The sequence below is a fragment of the Mirounga leonina genome, unplaced genomic scaffold (genome assembly GCF_011800145.1).
Source record: "Mirounga leonina isolate KUSES-001 unplaced genomic scaffold, KU_Mleo_1.0 Mir_418, whole genome shotgun sequence".
NCBI classification, from domain to species: domain Eukaryota; kingdom Metazoa; phylum Chordata; class Mammalia; order Carnivora; family Phocidae; genus Mirounga; species Mirounga leonina.
The window spans coordinates 2,468,831-2,488,149 of record NW_023270739.1 but is presented as its reverse complement, the minus strand read 5'-3'; the positions used below and the strand labels follow the sequence as shown (position 1 = coordinate 2,488,149).

The following is a 19,319-nucleotide window of genomic DNA, read 5'->3' as shown; positions in this document are numbered from 1 at the left end:
GACACTCCGTGCGGCGAGGACACAGGGGTCCCCCGCATCCTGCTGGGACCTCACTGTCCTGGTGTTGGCCTGCCCTCGGGTTTTGCATCTGCCGCTGCTGCGGTCCCAGCAGTGTGGACAGAGCACCGTGGAAGCCGTACTGAGGAGCAGGGAGGGACAGAGTCGGAGTCAGGGTCGGTGTGTTCCCCATACAAGGTCGGGAGCTGTCCTAGCAAAGGCTCAGAGTCAGGGCCGAGCTGGGGACGTGGGGAGAAGGGGAGGTTCCACGTGCTGCGGCGTGGGCCTGGCAGGTGCCCCACTGGGGGGCGGGGGTTCAGCCATGGCTCTCTGACCACGTATTTCTCAACTCTCAAGAGTGTGCCAGCCTACAGGAATTTACACATTTTGAGTCTTCATTCCAGTAACAACCTAAAATATATAAAGCCCATTCTAGAATACTTGGACCATCTTTAGGAGACAAGTGCCATGCAGTTTCAGGGTCTGCGTGTGGCTTTGGGGTTAGGATCATGTCAATGCCACGCTGGCAGCACCTGTCGGTGGCAGAATATCAGCAGTCGTTCCCACTTTGCACTAGCGCCCCTGTTTGACCCTTTACCAGTTAGAAAGCTAAAGCTTCTTTTGGAGTGACAACTCCTAATTGAAAGAGACTTAGGTAGGATAAGATTTGAGTTTACACTGAGGGCGCCTGGGTGGCTCAGTCGGTTGAGCGACTGCCTTCGGCTCAGGTCATGATCCTGGAGTCCCGGGATCGAGTCCCGCATTGGGCTCCCTGCTCGGCGGGGACTCTGCTTCTCCCTCTGACCCTCCTCCCTCTCATGCTCTCTGTCTCTCATTCTCTCTCTCGCAAATAAATAAATTAAATTAAAAAAAAAAAGATTTGAATTTACACTGAATAAACCGAGCCCTCCATTGACCTCACGAAAGCACCAAAGTGTCACGGAGTGGAGGACCATGCTACTTGTTGAGGCTGGAGGAAAAGCACTGCAAGTGGACCTTATACATGTAGACGGTGCCTTCAAACCAAGCACAGGCCAAAATGCTGCTGGGGGGAACAGCAGAACGTGGTGCCAAACAGGACACGTGCGACAGGATGGGGCTGGGCTGGGGAGCCTACAGGGGTGGCCCGAAAAATGCCTTCATGTTCCGACTTGCAGAAGGTCATCAGCAGGGCACAGAACATGCAGAATGACTTCTGAAAATTAATAAGCATATATTTTTTACAGTATTGAATTTTGGATGTACTACTGAAGCTAGACAGGCTGAGCAGGATGATGGACTGCTCCAGATAATGCACCAGTCCATTAATTCTTCCTGGGTAAAAATTAAACACGGCGATGGTGAATGCAAGACAAGCTAAGGGTCATCAGTCTCAAAATCAAAAGAATTAACTAAAAACCAAATGGAACTCAAACACGCATTAAGACCAACATTGCTGATTTGGTCTCAGAGACACATGTCATGTTAAATCAATGGAATAATGCTTGATCATTATTGATTTCATCTTTTATATTGAATTTATACGTGGTTATTTTTTGTAGGAGCTGTTCACTTAAAGAGTTTACACCTTGTTTCGTCTGCTCATTTTTAAGCCATGACTATCATAGAAGTGATTTATATTAATATTGGAGGTTCTTGAGAAAAACATTTTCCTTAAAAAGGGATCTAAAGATTGGTCAAGAGGAAGGGTTTCAGGGTAGATTTACCTTCCTGTAATGTAAAATGCTGCATAAATAATACGCAACCATGAGTGGAAGTATAAACCCAGCAGATGTCATCTGAACAGCTTATCAAAGCGACACGTGGTTAGTACCAGATCAACAGAGTGGAGCCGATGCAGTGGGTGGGCCGGCGTGTCCCCAGCCACAGCCCTCCCCCACCTGTCCCACTTCCCTGAGCTCTCCAAGTCTGTGAACATTTCATGCCGCCCAGAGACCACAACCGAGTCCATGATTTCTAATGCTGAGAACGCCACGGCTTGTGGGCTTGGTCATGCTGGCGCGAAGGTGCGCTGCGGTGGGTTGAGGTGTCTTAGGAATTCTTGTCCCACTAGGCAGCGTTTATGGACGGGCCCAGCCTGCCACACGGGGGGTGGGGTGGGGTGGGGTGGTGGCCTTGTGCCAGCAGGTGACACTCTTATGAGAACGCACCCAGGAATTCAGCCGTGGTGACCTCGCCCTGCTTGTTCACATCCTTCTCTTTGCATTCTTTCAGGAGCTCTCGCCAGCAGCCCTGGATTTTCTTCCGGAGCTTGCTCTCTATGGGCTCGCAGTTCTGCAAGGGCAGGGGGCCCAGGGCCGAGCCGGCACTAGCGGGGGTCTAGCGAGAAAGGAACGGAAATTGTCTTGTAATGTGAGATTCAAAATGGAAGTGATAATGCAAAATTACAGGCAGGGCTCAGGTTTGGGGTTCACAACTTCTCAGGCAGTATTCGCTCAGAAATAAACGAAGAGCAAGAAATGGGTGGTAATTCTGCCACTTGATTTTTCACTTCCATCAGCCGGCCGTATTTGTGCCTAAACACAATAACCAACATAGTTTTGGAGATAAATATATAGCCAAGACTTAAGTATAAGGAGATGTTATTTAAACATATTACTGTGTGTGTGTGTGTGTGACAATAACATATTTTTCACCCGAGGAAGAGTCTTATCAAAGAAAGTGAGTCATGTGTCATTTTCATGGATGTCTAATCCTGCACTCAGTTCCAGAATGTCCAATATTGTGAAGTTACGTGGACCAAGTATGAGGCTGTTCTCGGTCTTATTGTATTTTCCATTTAAATACAGGGAATGAATTGAATGTAGCCCAGGCATTTCCCCTGAACACGTCCTATGGTTATCTACTACAGTAACCAACTCAACTGAATTCCTGCTCTTTCTCCTGAATCCTGTGCTGCCTGAGCCTTCCCCATCTGGGTTGCTATAACGCCCTTCTTCCAGATGCTCAGGCCAAAACCTTAGAAGCCATCCTGGACTCTCTCTCAACCTGACATCTAATCCATTGGGAAATCCTGTTGGCTTTACCTCAAAGACACATCCAGCACCTGACCTCTGGCCACCGGCTCCCCACTGCCCACCTCGCTCGGAGCCACCAGGCCTCTCCCCTGGACCATTGCAGCCTCCTCCCCATCTCCTTGCTTCTGCCCGCCCTTCCAGCACCCACTCCACCCATAGCTTCTATTCAACAAACAGAATCCACAGGAGTCTTTTAAAGGAGGCATGCTGCCCATATCACTCCTCTGTATAAACACCTACAAGGGCTCCATCCCACTGGGAGTGAAAGCCCCAGTCCTTGCTGGGCCCACTGCCCGCCCCCCCCCACCCGCTCCCCTCCGCCCCCAGCATGTTTCCTATGGCTGCCATAACAGATCTACAGACTTGGTGGCTTAAAAAAGCACACAGTATTTCTCTTACAGTTCTGGAGGTCAGAAGCCTGAAATGGGTCCCACTGAGCTAAAATCAGGGTGTCAGCAGGACTGAGCTCTTTCTGAGGTTCTAAGGCAGAATCCATTTCTTACCTTTTCCAGCATCTACAGGTGCCCACACTCCTTAGCTTATGGTCCCTTCCTGAACCTTCCAAGTCAGTAGCATCAGGTGGGCCCTTCTCAAATGGTGTCTCTCCGGCACTGACCCTTCTGCCTCTGCCTTCCCCATTTACAGACCCTTGTGGTTGCCTTGGGCCCTCCTGGCCACTTCAGAATGATCCTGTCTTAAGTCAGCTGGTGAGCACCTTTAATTCCATCTGCAACCTTGATTCTCCGTTGCCATGTAAAGTGACATGTTATAGGTCCCGGAGACTAGGACGTGGACATCTCTGGGGTACTCCTGACCCCCCCTTCATTCTGCTCTACTCACTATCTCCAACTTGCTAAATACTTATTGTTTACTGTTTCTTGGCCATTATTTCTGACAAGAATGTAAACTCCACAAGGGCAGGCACCTTGTTCATTCTCAGCTCTAGAAAAGACCCAGCACAGAGTAGGTGTGCAGTAAACGTGTGTTGACTGAATGAACAAATGATAACTCCTGTCTCCGAGTGCTCATCATGCACAAAGCCCAGCAATGGCTGCCCTAAGAACATGGCTGGGATCCTCTCAAGCCCCCTTCCCTGGAGACACTGTCATCCTTCCTGCGGGTGAGGCAAGAGCCTCAGAGAGGCCTGCCTCCTTCCTATACCCCAAGCTGGGCGGCTCAGCCCGGGGGCAGAGCTGCAAAGTTAGACAGGCCTCGGTTTGAAATTAGGTCTCTCTGTGTCTAATGTGAGGACACCTCTCAGAGCCTCAGTATCTTCAACTGTAAAATGGGTGCAACACTTTATAGCAGGGCACACAGTTGGACCCTCGCACACAGTGCCTACCGACCACAGCGCATTTGCTTTCCTGCCCGATGAAACCCTAGCTTGCTGACATCTAGAGTCTTCTGCCCCTGCTCCTATACCCATTTCCCGCCCCGAAGCCTCCTTATTCCTCCTTCCAACCCCCACGCCTCCCTCCCACCCAACCCTTCCTCACACCTCCTCCCTTCCTGCTCCAGGCAGGTGAGTGCTAAGGACCCACCTGTGGGCTCCTCTCCTGTGTCCCCACCCCAGGCTCTACCCGGGCCACCTTCTCAGTCACCTGCCCCTTGGGAACTCTAGGTCCCCTCCGGTCCAATGGGGTTTGGGGCTTTGGGGCCCCGGTGATGGCGGCACTATGGAGAGAAGGACTCACACAGGGGTGGCTCGGAGGTTTCAACCCTGCCTTCAGGTCGTGAGTGGGTGATGATGCTGCAGACCTGCTTCCGTCCAGGACTTCGGGAACACTGCTGCCTCTTTGGGCCTTGACCGAACTGCCAGCGGTCGGCGGTGTTGCTGCTCTCTCGGAGCTGAACATGCTAAGGAAGTCCAGGTACTTCAGCCTGCCCTTGGCATTGACTGGCATCTCGCTCCACAGTCGGTCAAACTGGCAAAGAAGCAGAAATCAGTCCCAGGGTGAGGGTAAGAGCCCAGCGGGGTCTCCCGCGGCGCCCCCGAGAAGCGGATGGAAGCTAGGGAAGGCCAGCGCTCACGTCGGCAGGGGTCCGAGGCCCGCATCGATAAAAAAAAAAAAAAATTGAAAAAGAAAAAAAACCCATTCGGCCTCCACTTGATGGAAGCCTCCATAAGACGAACAGCAAAGACGAGAGGATTATTCATGGCTTCCGCAGGACATTTTTAAATTGAATTGGGCCCTTAGTGAGCAGTTGAAGGCCATTAAATGTTGTGATTAGTCACAGAGCCTGAGCCGCAGTATATAAGGACACTCTGGGAGGAAATGCAAATCAAAGCCCTGGTCCACCTCGGCCCCGGGGAAGCCCAGCCAGACTCATTTCTCCTTCTCACTGGCGCCTGAGTTCTGCCACCACCCGGCCAGGCGCCGCCGCCTTCCGCCGCTGTGCTCACAGCCGTGGTGCGCGGCCCCCAAGGGGCCAGAGTTACCTCCCCACCAGCAGGAAAGGGAGGCATTTGGGAAACCGGAGGGAAGCCTCTGGCTTTGGGCTGGTCTCGTCTGACGTCACAGGATGCAATCCAGACCACACCAGCACGGATAGAGCAAAGTGACTCCAGCCTCCTACATGAGCCACTTTTGATGACTGAGGGCTTTTGGGGAGCTAAGACGAGGGGTAACTTACTTCCGAGTTGGTTTTTAGAGCCCCTCAGAACTGGTGGGGCCCTAGCCTCCAGGACACGCCATGGGGAGCTGTGTCCCCTCCTTCCTGTGGGTCTTGACCTTGGCCAGCGCTTCTGGCCTCTGGGTTTCCCAAAGGCAATGATGAGAGACTCTACCATCTCTATTTGAAATTCCGGAAATGAAGCACTGAGTGGTGGGGAAGAGACAGGGAGTGTTCCAGGCCCCGAGAAGGGAAAAACGTTTAGTTTGGGACAATATTCTTTTTTTTTTTTTTTAATTAAAGATTTTATTTATTTATTTGACAGAGAGAGACACAGCGAGAGAGGGACACAGGCAGGGGGAGTGGGAGAGGGAGAAGCAGGCTCCCGGCTGAGCAGGGAGCCTGATGCGGGACTCGATCCCTGGAGCCCGGGATCATGACCTGAGCCGAAGGCAGACACCCAACGACTGAGCCACCCAGGCGCCCCTGGGACAATATTCTTGATTAATGTTTTCAACGTGTTACTTCAAAAGAATTGTAGATTTGCAGGAAGTTACAAGGATGGCTCCATGAGGCCCCCGTGTGGAAGCAAGAGAGCTTGGGAAAGTGACCACGTGGTCCCAGAGAGCCTTCACCATCACCAAGGGCAGTAAGCACCCCCAAACAGGAGGAGGCCCTGCCACCTGTCTCTCTCCAGGAAAATTCTCCCAAACCCAGGGGACAGATGACTGGCGCTCTTCTCTACCTTGTGCTAAAGCCACCTCTGCAGGTGACATCTCCCTGCCTGGTCCTGAAGCTCTCTGAAGGTCGTCTGAGATGCGTCTTTAAATCTTGAACATCTCACAAAGGGGCTGGCACACGGCGGGTGCTCTAGAAATGTTTGCTGAAAGTCCTAAAAAACTCACAGAAGACTGATCAGACAATGGTAAGACCCTTTAAAAATGAAGAGGGAGAGAAGGCACGAAGCCGTATTGTAATCCCATTCCTCATGAAAGGCTTTCAGGAAGCAGAGCAAGATGCGGCCGTACAAGAGGAAGTGGGCTGTGGAGGGCTCTCCTGCACTCCTGTGTTAGCGACATGGGGGAGGAAGGCCGTGTTATCAAGGGTAAATACAAAGAAGGGTGTGAGTGCTTGAGGATGCAGTAAACACCTGATGCATGGGAGTGAGGACATTTACAAAACCACAGGGACAACAATGGTGTCTCCTGGTCCAGCAGAAGGGGCAGAGATGGACCACCTCCTAATTAAATCTTGTGGTACAATTAAAGTCAAGGCAGGACCACAGAAATCCTCTCTGCACCATGAAAGGCAGAATGAATGCTGCCAGGAGTACACGGAATTGAGTGGGTGGGAAATGGAAGCCCCTGGTAGATTGTCACACCCCAGAACACTGACAGAGCCTAAAGATTGGGTGCAGGATGGAGGCTGGTGGGGGCTCTGGGGACCAGAGAGGCATCAAGAGGACTGGAAATGGGCACCATGAGAGTGTATTCTGAAATTATAGGCCTGTGAGCCGGGCATGAAACCCAGGCAAAATTCTAGTGGTTTGTGAATGAGTTGAAAGCAAGTAAATTTCCACGTCACGGTGGCAGATCGTGACCTTCCTGAAATGTCCCCTTCAAACGCAGAGTAGTAACTACCTTCTGAACACTTAAAAATATCTGACTTTGGGATCCACTCCTGTGATGGGGAAAGCTGCCTGAAAACGCCACTCCCATCCTAACAACAAGAGAAAGCCAAATATCTACCAAATCGGAACTGTGCTTGAGCCAATCAGAGAGCTGAGGCTCTAGGGAGCCGAGGGGACTGAAAGCCAAGGAGCCCCAAGTCTCCAAGACAGCCAGACACCCCAGCTCTCACGCCTGGCAGAGCTCGGGCAGAAATCAGCTAAAATGTTAACAGATTCGTCCAGGACAAGTGTGGGCTGGCATGTGAGGCTAGCATGCCTGGGAGGCCCAGACGCAGGGAATGCTCACGCTCACACGCTCTCCTCCACCGGCCTCTGTTGCTTCTCTGGAGACAATGCACAGGATGGATAGATGTGCAATGCTCCTCACTTCTCCAGACCTTTCTTTCATGGGAAGTGGAAGCCTGAAGCCGCTGGGGGAGGCGTAGCAAACCCACTCGAGGCCAGGACCCCTGGGGGAGGGAAGGAAGAAGCAAACACTTCTGCTTCTAGGGGGGGTAGGAACCCTCTCCCTCAGGGCCCAGCCACAGATCCATGGCCCCAGGGGGCAGCAAAAGGCCTGGAGGAGGGGCAGCAACCCCAGGGTCTACACCTATACAAAGCAAGGTCAGAGGTCAGCTACCCTGCAGGGGAATGGGAAACTTCCTTGCCCAAGACCCACCACAGAGACAAGGTGGAGTCTGACTGCCACAGAGGGGCGTCCAGGGCAGGAGCATGGAAAAAGTGCATGCCTCCCCTGAGGCCCAGAGGTCCAGGCCCTGCCTAAGCCAGGCTGGACCAGGCATGCCAAGGTATACCACCACCCTGCATAAACCTGGCACCAAGTGATGAGCACCAAGCGCAGGGGAGACACCATCCTGTGGCCAGATGTATAGGGCCCGCTGACCGCTGAGACAGAGTAGACTACTCGGCAGGCGCCTGGCATCCCTGGGCCCACACCCCACACACAGTGACGGCCGTCTCCTGCTGGAGGAGTCTGATGCGTGTGCACCAGGCACCCTCACGGTAAGGGCAGCAACAACAAACTCAAACAAAGCTCAAGGACAATGAAGCCCAGAGAGGTTGAGTAACTTGTCCAAGGTCACACAGCTGGACAAGTGCAGAAGCAGCACTGAAACCCAGGTCTGCCTGCCTGAAGGGTTGTTTGTTCTTTGCCTGAATGCTTCTCACCTCCTACAGGTGTCTGTTTAAGAAACACCACATCTGAAGTGTTCAGAAATGCTTAATGGTTCCTTTCCCTAACATAGCTGCAAATAGAGCGAAGTCCCCACGCAGTCACCGGGACTGATCTAAATTGCCTGACCAGGAGAGGCTCTCTCTGTGGGTCCCTATCTTTTTTTTTTTTTAATTAATTTTTTTTAAAAGATTTTATTTATTTATTTGACAGAGACATAGAGAGAGAGGGAACACAAGCAGGGGGAATGGGAGAAGGAGAAGCAGGCCTCCCGTGGAGCAGGGAGCCCGACGCGGGGCTCGATCACAGGACCCTGGGACCATGACCTGAGCCGAAGGCAGACGCTTAACGACTGAGACACCCAGGCGCCCCGGTCCCTATCTTCTTAAGACATATCCAAGTGGACCCAGTTCCTATGGCCTTTTATAGCACGCTTTCTGCAGAGTCACGAAGACCCATCAGTTTCCAACTCCATCCACTCGGAGAGTCGCTCTCCTCTTCTGAAAGGTTAATTACACCAAAAGATTTCAAAAGATGCGGCACTTGCCCTGCTTACAGAGCTCTGTAAGTCAAGAAAGCTGACCTCTCAGATTCGTGATGGTTGGATTTTTTTTTTAGGATGAGCTAGTTTTTATAATGCAGATAAACCAAGACACAAGATCTCTATTTGGATGCTGGTTAACATGGTTGGAACTGTCCCAGCATCTTCAGGGAACCCTTCTGAATAATGGCAAGAGAGGTCCAGACACTTTAGGGGTGCCAAATTACTTCTGTGTCTCCCCGTACAGACACTGTACCATCCAACCAAGAAGGTCCCGGTACATGACTCATGCAAGGAGAAAACATGGATCTCTGTGGCTTTGGCTTCCTGTTTGCCAGTCTATATCCAGAAGCACCCTTCCCAAATAGAGCACAATTTTTGCTAATCATCCCCCAACTTAAACCATGGTACTTATGTCAGACTTTGGTGCCCTCGATGATGCAGACTATATTTGAGATGTGTCGGCGTATTTTTAGAAGGCAGCATTTAAAAATAAGTGCTTGATTTTGCTGGAGAGGTGGGGGGCTTGATGTGCTGGGGATGGTGGAAGCTTTCTTAGTGGACAATTAAAATCCAATTCTCTGTTATACATGCCAGATATGCCAGCATGTCATTAATTTATATCGATAATTAGAGTGAAATTTTACTCATTTAGATGAAAAATCTTTATTAGCAAAACCTTTGTTAGTTGGCCCCATAGAATAATAAATGCAACTGGATTAATTTTAAAGGTTTCTCTCCATTTATAGTAATGGAGAGAAGTATTTGCAAATAGCCATCTCACTCAGCTTTGATGATCTATGGGACTGAACTGTTGAGGGAAAAGCACTTTAATTTGTTTAGCAAAAATGATCATAACACTTTAAAAAGGTGGTATTTTAGGAAAGTGAAATCTGATGCTCATATTATTCATTATTAATGAATTCATTCTGTAGGGTGGTGAGTTCAGAGGCCTGAGTGGGGAGGGGGTCGTGTGTGATGATCACCCCTCCCTGTGAACACTCTTAGTCCTTAATTCTTAAACCCCAAGAAAATGGGGCCTCAGAGTGGAGTGACCCAACTTGGGAGCCGAGAGTGACCTTTCCACCCGGGAGCTGCGGGAAGCTACCCGGGCTGAGCCTGAGCAGAATCAGAGGAAGGACGGAGGTGGGGCTACTTTCATAAGTATTTTGGATTTCAGTTTTCACTTGAGTTATCCTCTGGGATTAGGGCACCAGCTTGTTTGACAAGTGGAGAGTGCTTGAAGCGGTGCGTTTTCTGTGGGGGAGGGAACTCTGCTTCTGCGCTTGGATCACTGGTGCTCTGTGTTATCCCAGCTGTTTGGCCACTGGACAGTGGTGGTGGAGAACATGGACACCAAACCCGCGACCTATCCATTCACCAGGACTTGCTGAGCACCTGCTCTGTGCCAGGCTCTGTTTTCCCGTTTGGGTCACAGTGAGGAACAAGCCACCCAGGGAACTGCTCCCCGGGCACTAACATTTAGTGATATTATTGACTGAAGTTAGTAAGCAAGGCAGACCCTCAGGATGCCATCCTTCTGGGAGGTGCTCTTAGCCTTGGAAGGTCATGGAGGGCAGAGAAGCCAGGGCAACAGGTTATCAGAGCTAAGAAGAGCATCATTCGGTTTTTGAGGAGGAAACTGCTGAGAATCTCTTCTGAGGCCTCTGTGATGGGCAGGAGGGCCTCAGAGAGGGTGGCCTGTGTCCAGCCTGTGGGGTGGGCATGTCACCAGCCTGCCCATGGCGGTATCCCCAGAGCTTCTGAAAACACTAGCAATGGAACCAGGGAGAGGGCAAGGAGAGGGGGAGGGGGGTGGCGGGAGGTCCAGAGCAGCTCATAGGCTCTATGTTGTCCCGTTCAGGTGTGGGGAGAGACTGGTTGCCTCTCTGGGTCACATAAGCCCAGGGATTATCCAGGGGAGGAAGAGGGAGTGTGGTTGCTGGAGCAGAGTTTAATTTGATTTTAAAAATAAAAGTGACATTTGCACCCTGATTGAAAAGGTGCAATTCATACTTGTTACACAAACAGAAGGCTCCTGTGAGTCTTCAGTAAGATTGAAAACAAAACAATAACAACAACAATAGAAACAACACCCCCCAAAACCTTCCAGTATTTTCAAAATAGAGATCAGCCCTAAATTCTGGCCTGATGCTCATATAACACTGCCTAGGACAATGAACCAAATGCATTTCTTACTTGCTCATCTGTCAGAATTTGGACATGGCGGGAACAAACGGCCCGGAATTCATCCCTGGAGGCGGTGTTCGTTTTCATGGTGTCGAAGTTCTCAAACTCCTGAGCAATTGTGCGGTAATGGGAGCCCACGGCTTTGTGGAGGCGAGCCAGCAGCTCCTGGTTTGTCGTTTCCTTGGGAGATGTAGGCGGCGGGCCTTTGGGCATTTTCTCAGCCCACTCGGCAGCAGTCTGGGAAAAAAAAGAAAAAGAAAGATTGATCCATATAATAAATAATAAATCATCTCATGGCCCTGGGCCCACCACCCATGGCAGGTCCTGGGGGAGCCCCAGCTTGGTGAGGAAAAGTGCCACCACCCACACGCGGGTCTCAGACAGGATCCAACCAGAGGTTCAGACTTGGCTGAAGGGGAAGCCTGGGTCCCGTGGCCACAGAGAGGGAGCCACACACAAGTCAGGGCCACCATGCAGGGGGACATGTGGAGCTGGCCCTGGGGAGGGCAGGCCTTTATTCTCATCCATTCACTCATTCGGTCTGTCCTTCTGTTCACTTCACAAACACGCAGCGAGTGTGTGCTCTGAGGTAAGGGAGTAAACGTGTATCCAGACTGCTTTTATTTCTGGACATCAGTGTAGTGGATTTATACTCACAGCGGTTAGAATTGGCAAGGCAGTTTTTGATGGCCCTTACTACATGATGCTACAGCACCACGGCTGGCTAAGTGTTCCCTTAAGCCTAAAACTTCGAGGCCCACAGGGACTTAATCCTGGCGAACGCAGAATCTGTGGGGTTGGAGGTTGAGCAGGGCCGTGGAGCAGGCCCACTGAGCGCTGCCATTCTAAACCTCTCCTGGGGAGTCAGGAGCCCTAGGTCAGGGCCTCATGGCGCTGTCCATGGTGCCTGCGAGCCTGGCGGGGGTGAGCGGTAGCCTGGACTCAGGGGCCGCTTTCTGGAGAGAGGAGGAATGGGCTGTGGGGAAATGGGGGAAGAGAAGGACCTTCTTACTGGATGTATAGGCTACGTGCAGGCGAGAGGGCCAGGCAAGGTGAGCAGGGAGGAGCCTGGGGAGGACCACAGCCTACGTTCCACACGTGCTGATGATCACTAATGGTAGACAGGTGGGACAGGTGGTAGATAGGCAGGACAGGAGGAATAGCAGACACGGAAGTTACTTAGTGATCACCAGCAGATGCTAGGATGACAAAGGTCTCTGTGTTCATCCTGGGGCCAGTGAGGAGGACAGACTTAGCTCGCGATGAAGCCAGACTTGGGAGACTGGGGCTCAAAAGGCAGCTGCATCCTGAGCCTTCTGTGAGGGGACAAGGGTCAGGGGGAGTGGGCAGGCCTAGGGAAGCAGCCCTGACATCCACCTACTCGCTGCAAGCAGGAAGAGGCCCCCCAAACCAGACCTGTGGTTGCTGCCTCAGCAGTTCAGCTCCTGAAGTTTGAGGAAGAGGTGAGGCTGTGGGATGGGAGGGGACACCAGACTCTGTGAGAACGTGAGGGTGACAATGCATGAGAACTGTCTCCCAATGAGGGTGAATTCTGAAATCCGCTCCATTTCCTCCATCAAAACCTGTCGTGACTATTAGCTATAATTGCTCTCATGATGAGCAGCACTGTGCTAAGACCTTTACAAGATTTTCACATTTAATCCCCCCAACTAGTATTAAAACTTGGTCATGTCTCATGAAAAAATACTCAACATCACTTGTCATCAGGGAAATACAAATCAAAACCACAATGAGATACCACCTCACACCAGTCAGAATGGCTAAAATTAACAAGACAGGAACGACAGATGTTGGCAAGGATGTGAAGAAGGGGGAACCCTCTCACACTGTTGGTGGGAATGCAAGCTGGTACAGCCCCTCTGGAAAACGGTATGGAGGTTCCTCAAGAAATTAAAAATAGAGCTACCCTACAACCCAGCAATTACACTACCAGGTATTTAACCCAAAGATACAAATATAGTGATCCACAGGGGCACCTGCACCCCAATGTTCATAGCAGCAATGTCCACAATAGCCAAACTGTAGAAGGAGCCAAGATGTCCATCGACAGATAAATGGATAAAGAAGATGTGGTACATATATACAATGGAATATTACTCAGCCATCAGAAAGGATGAATACTTACCATTTACACTGACGTGGATGAAACTGGAGGGTATTATGCTGAGTGAAATGAGTCAATCAGAGAAAGACAATTATCATACGGTTTCACTCATGTGGTATATAAGAAACAGCACAGAGGATCATAGGGGAAGGGAGGGAAAACTGAATGGGAAGAAATCAGAGAGGGAGACCATGAGAGACTCTTAATTCTGGGAAACAAACAGGGTTGCTGGAGGGAAGGTCGGTGGGGGAACGGGGTAACTGGGTGATGGGCATTAGGGAGAGCATGTGATGTGATGAGCACTGGGTGTTATATGCAACTGATAAATTATTGAACACTACATCTGAAACTAATGATATACTGTATGTTGGCTAATTGAATTTAAATTAAAAAAAAAACTCGGTCATGTCTCTTTTTCAGCAATTCCACAGCAATATATATATTCTGTGTTACTATCCTTCAGGACAGAGCATAATGTTACTTTATGAAGTTGCATCAAACACAGGATGCTTCTGGAAACACCCTCAAAAACGTGATCCCACACACTCGGACCACAGTCCGTCTCATCTTCAACCACTGAACAGTCCATAGAAGCTTTTATTTTTTTAATTTTTTAATTTTTTTTAATTTTTTTTAAAAGATTTTATTTATTTATTTGACAGAGAGAGACAGCGAGAGAGGGAACACAAGCAGGGGGAGTGGGAGAGGGAGAAGCAGGCTTCCCCCCGACGAGGGAGCCCGATGCGGGACTCGATCCCAGGACCCTGGGACCATGACCTGAGCCGAAGGCAGTCGCTCAACGACTGAGCCACCCAGGAGCCCCTAGAAGCTTTTAAACACATCCACTTGGAGCCATTCAAAGCAAGTGGGTGCCTTTCTTTCCCTATTCTTGAAAATGAGACTGACCTTCCTGGTGGATGTGATACATTTCCAAACAGTTACAGCTCACCTCCCACAGCTAAGCACCTGGCTGTTTGCCTAAACATTCCAAGAGGTGTTGGTGTTCAGAGTGCAGAGGAGCCTCCTCCAGAAGGAGAGTCCTGCTTCAAGTCTGTGCTGACACTTGGCGCTCCTTTGTGCCCTGAGAAGGATGAGCCCCCAGGGGACACAGCTGAGAAGAACACAGGTGGACAAGTCTAGCAGGGAAGGTGGGAGTCCTGGATCTGAGGCTAGACTCTGCCCCTAAGGCGTTGTGTGGTCTCGCGTAAGCCCCTAGGGGCCCCTTTCCCCTTGGTTTCCTCATCTATCCAGGAGGAGTAAGGAAGGGCTGACACGAGACCGTATATATGAGCGCTCTTTGAAAGTTTTAAAACACAAAACAAATTGGAAATCCTCTCATTCTACCAACAGATACAGAAGAATTCTCACAAAGCAGATTATGCAACCCTGGGTTAATATGGTTTCAACTCCAGAGGAAATTGAATCATTTTTAAGCAAAATAGAGATTACAAAATTTAACTTGAGTATTAGAAAGGCCTGAATAGACAGGTAACCATAAAAGAAACTGAAAAAGCTGTTAGAAGAGCTACCATCTATTATTAAAAATGTGCAAATGTGGCTGATTTTAAGGGCAAGCTGTATCTCATTTTAAGCAATAAATAATTTTTACATTAGTCAAATTATTCCAGAACACAGAAAGGCATCTATAGTATTCCAACTCATTATATATATTTCCCTAATACCAAAATATGATAAACACTTGAAATAAAAAATATAAACCCACCTAATTTATGGGCACTAATGTGAAGACATTAAAAGATTTTTAAAAAGACCATTAGGAATATTTAGCACCATTATTTTTAAATAAAAAATCAACTAGGGTTTATTCCCAGTATAAGAGTCCTTCAAGAATTAGCAGACCTTTCAATTCTTTACGTTAGGTCACATATCGACAGATGGCAAAAAAGGCATTTAATAAAATCCAGCAGCTATGCCTGATAGAAATGGTGTACACTAGAATACAATAGCTATACCACATAGAAATAAAATGAAGATCCTGTGTGTAATACTCTCTCCTTAAATGAGAGTACTAGCCAGACACCATCTGCAAACATATTAAACGGGTAACATATTTAAAGCATTAAAGTCTGAAACAAGATAGGCACGCTCAACTGTCAGTTCTACTATTCACATTTTTAGAGGCTCCAGCTTTTGAAATAAAACAAGAAGATGAAATAAACCGTATGAATGTTGAAAAACGAAATTCATCATTATTTGTGGATGTGACTGTACAACTAGAAAATCTCAAGATAGTGAGGAAAGTGGCTGGAATAAAGCCAAAAATACAAAACAGCAATACTATTTTTTGGGCGGTAATTATAACTCATTAGAAATTGTATTGTGGAAACAACCCACATTTACGTTGGTGACAAGCTCTTGAATACTTTGGGATAAATTTCATATGAAAGCGTGAGACCTACACAGAGACAGCTACGCGCATTCTACGGAGGGGCTGTCAAAGCAAGGTTGGAATACAAAGGGACGTGTACTATGATCCCAGATGCGAAGACTCCATTTCAAAAGATCTCAAATTATAAATAAAGTTAATAAAGTCTTAATAAAAATCTCAGTGGATATTTGGGAGAATCGTCAGATATATGGACACTAAAATTGATATGGAGAAAAAAATATAGGAAAATTGCCACGAATTCTTGGGAAAGGCTAGCAATGAAGTTTTTGACCTGCCAGATATTAACATGTCATAAACTTGATATAACCAGAGGAGTGTAGCTTGGTCTAGAAACATGTAAGGAAATCAGTGGCCACCTGCTTAGGTTGTTAGTGGGTAAGAAATAGACCTCTAACTGTGGCCGAGCCACGACACCACTAAAGCAGTAGGGAATGGCGTGGCTGACTCCTAGACAGCTTTGGGTCAGAGTGACCTCATAAACAAGAAAGAACATCCAAGTTTCACAAAGGAAAATTCCTCCTTCTCTCTTGCCTCATCAACTTCAAACCACGGTCCTCTGAGGTCTCCACCTCGGCAAATGGAGACTGCCCTTCCAGTAACTTAGGCCTGGGGTCACCTGTGAAATATCTACCACCACTTCCAAACCACCCACAAATCCCAGGGGCTCTGCTTTCACAGTACATATCTGGAAGCTGACTGCTCCATCCTTACCTCCTGGTCCAAGCCACCATTGTCTCTTGCACCGAGTACGGCAACTGTCTCTCTGCTTCCACGTGCATTTTCCTCTGAGGATGATCTTTTAAAGTATGTATGTACACACGCACACAAGTATTAACACTTGTTCTTCGATGGAAGGGTAAGCAAGAGCAAGAGCCATAATCACAGAGCCATAGTCATCTTCCTCTGAGGATGATGTTTTTAAAGTGCATGTCAGATCAAGCAAACCTCTCAAAAGGCTTCACAGATTGCCCAGAGTAACAGGCAGAGCTTCACAACGGCCCTCCCCAGCGCCCCCCCACCCTGCTACACTCTCTGACCTCACTTCTGTGACTCTCTTCCTTGCTCACTCTGCTCAGAGCCGCCAAGCCTCCTGCTTTTCTTCAAATACAGCAAGCGCCTTTCTACCTCAGGGCCTTTGCACTTGCTGTTCTCACACATCCTTCAGGGTTTTTAGAACATGCCTGAGCCACATTCCACATTTCCCTCCCTTTCCCCTGTCCTTGCTTGTGTTCTGTGGTGCTTATTGCTCTCTAATCCCCTATATGTTTACTCCTTAACTGTCTTCCTTACCCTAACAGAAGATAAACCTCATGAAGGCAAGGACTCTAGTCTTTTGTTCACTGCTGAATTCCCAAGTGCTTAGCACAGACCTGGCACACAGTGGGGTCTTCTTTTTTTTTTTTTTTTAAAGATTTTATTTATTTATTTATTTGACAGAGAGAGAGAGAGCACAAGCAGGAGGAGTGGCAGAGGGAGAGGGAGAAGCAGGCTCCCTGAGGAGCAGGGAGCCCGATGCAAGGCTCGATCCCAGGACCTCAGGATCATGACCTGAGCCGAAGGCAGTCGCTTAACCAACTGAGCCACCCAGGTGCCCCCATAGTGGGGTCTTAATATTTGTTCAAAGAAAGAGTGAATAAACAATGCATCCATACAATGGAAAAATGTCACAACCAATAAAATGAAATAAGTGGCAGGATCCTTGCATTCTGCTCTGGGCAGCGGCCCAGGATCTATGTTAAAAATCATGACCTTGTCACGATGCAAAGAAATGGAAATGAAAAAAAAGATTTGATTTTTTTCTTCTAACAAACTGGCAAATTTCTTTTTTTTTTAAGATTTTATTTATTTATTTGAGAGAGAGAATGAGAGCGAGCGAGCACATGAGAGGGGAGGGTCAGAGGGAGAAGCAGACTCCCTGCTGAGCAGGGAGCCCGATGTGGGACTCGATCCGGGGACTCCAGGATCATGACCTGAGCCAAAGGCAGTCGCCCAACCAACTGAGCCACCCAGGTGCCCCAAACTGGCAAATTTCTGATTGAAGATATCATGCTGGAATAGGTGAATAACATACCTGAAGCCATAAAAATTTCCTCTCCTTTGACTTAGTACCTCTCCTCTAGGACTCTCCTTCAGGAAATAAACAAGGTGAGCTCATGGAACTACAATCATTAAGAATTCTTTACAAAATTAACAAGATTTTACAAAATTGGCAACAGTTTGGATGTCTGACAGTAGGGAAACAGTTAAATAAGATATGATATTTCTTTTTTTAAGATCTTATTTATGTATTTGAGAGAGAGAGAGAGAGCATGCCAGTGGGGGGAGGAGCAGAGGGAGAGGGAGAGAGAATCTCAAGCAGATTCCATGCTGAGCATGGAGCCCATTGCAGAGCTCGATCTCATGACCCTGAGATCATGATCCGAACTGAATCAGGCATTTAACCAACTGAGCCACCCAGGTGCCCCAAGATATGATATTTCTATAGGATGGATTACAATCCAGCTATTTAGAATCTTTCAAGGAGTAATTTAATAATATGATAAAATGTTTGTGATGTACTAAGTGGAAAAGAATCCATAAAATCGTCCAAATGATCGTGCATACACACACACATGTGCGCACATGCATGCACACGCACAAACACACACAAGTATTAACGCTTGTTCTCTGGGTGGAGAGGGAAGGGAAGCAAAGTCAGGAGGCTGACTGGAGCTCCCAAGCTGGGAGGGTCAGGGGTCCTGAGGTCTGGGGCTTGGGACAGTCTGGTTTGGTTGTGAATGACGCTGAGGACAGACTGGCCGTGGAGCGCTGCTCAGTGGGAGAGCCTGCGCTGTGAGTCAGACCCCTGCTCTCCACCTGTGCATAGATCTGAGTAACACCTGAATCTCAGAGCCCCAAGGGGTGGTGAGTGCTTGTGCTGGGTACATGTGACACGCACGTGTGCACTGCCCTCTCAGAGAATGAATGCTCAATGCCCGCCCTTGAGTACTGTCCTGAGTCTTTCACAAACACTCGTGGGACATCTGCTATGTGCCAGGCACTCTTCTAGCCTGGGGAGGAAGAGGTAAGAAGTAATCCTTAAATAAAGTCTCTACCCAGGTGGAGTCTCCAGGGGGAAGAGAGCGACCAGGGCAAAGCTCACCCATAGGGTGAGCAGAGATTCTAAGCGGGTTGTGTGCTCTTAGAAGGGGGCAGGGTGCCGTGGACACAATTGGCCTCCCTGAGGAGGAGATGACTGAGCTGGGAGGCAAAGGAAGTGCAGGTGTAAGTCACCTGAAAACCCAGAGCCCGAGGCCATGTCCCTACTCAGCAAGGTGGGGAGGCTGAGGAACAAGGCAGGCCGGCCTGCAAAGTCAGCTCTTCCCACAGGCCCTGAGTTGCAGCCCGAGCAACCGCCCCCCGCCCCCGCCCTTCTCCTTGGCCAGGAGGGCGGGAGGCAAGGGGACACTCACGGGCACTTGCCAAGAACAGAAACAGCACCATTTCCTGTCCAGACACACAGGAGCGCGGGTGACTAAAACTTCTCATGAAGGGGGTTTTGCTGCCAGTTAGAAATAGTCTTTTG

The 19,319-nt window shown here is 49.0% G+C and overlaps 1 protein-coding gene across 1 annotated transcript in view; it reads right to left on the bottom strand.

Moving 5' to 3' along the window:
- The window catches only part of EFCAB6 (EF-hand calcium binding domain 6), a 215,743-nt gene that overhangs the window by 6,318 nt on the left and 190,106 nt on the right, over positions 1–19,319 (bottom strand). The window contains exons 26-28 of the mRNA XM_034987337.1: positions 11,229–11,456; positions 4,709–4,939; positions 2,148–2,316 (exon numbers count right to left, since the gene is read on the bottom strand). Of these exons, the coding sequence (XP_034843228.1) occupies positions 2,148–2,316; positions 4,709–4,939; positions 11,229–11,456 (628 nt within the window). The remainder of the gene's footprint in view (positions 1–2,147; positions 2,317–4,708; positions 4,940–11,228; positions 11,457–19,319) is intronic.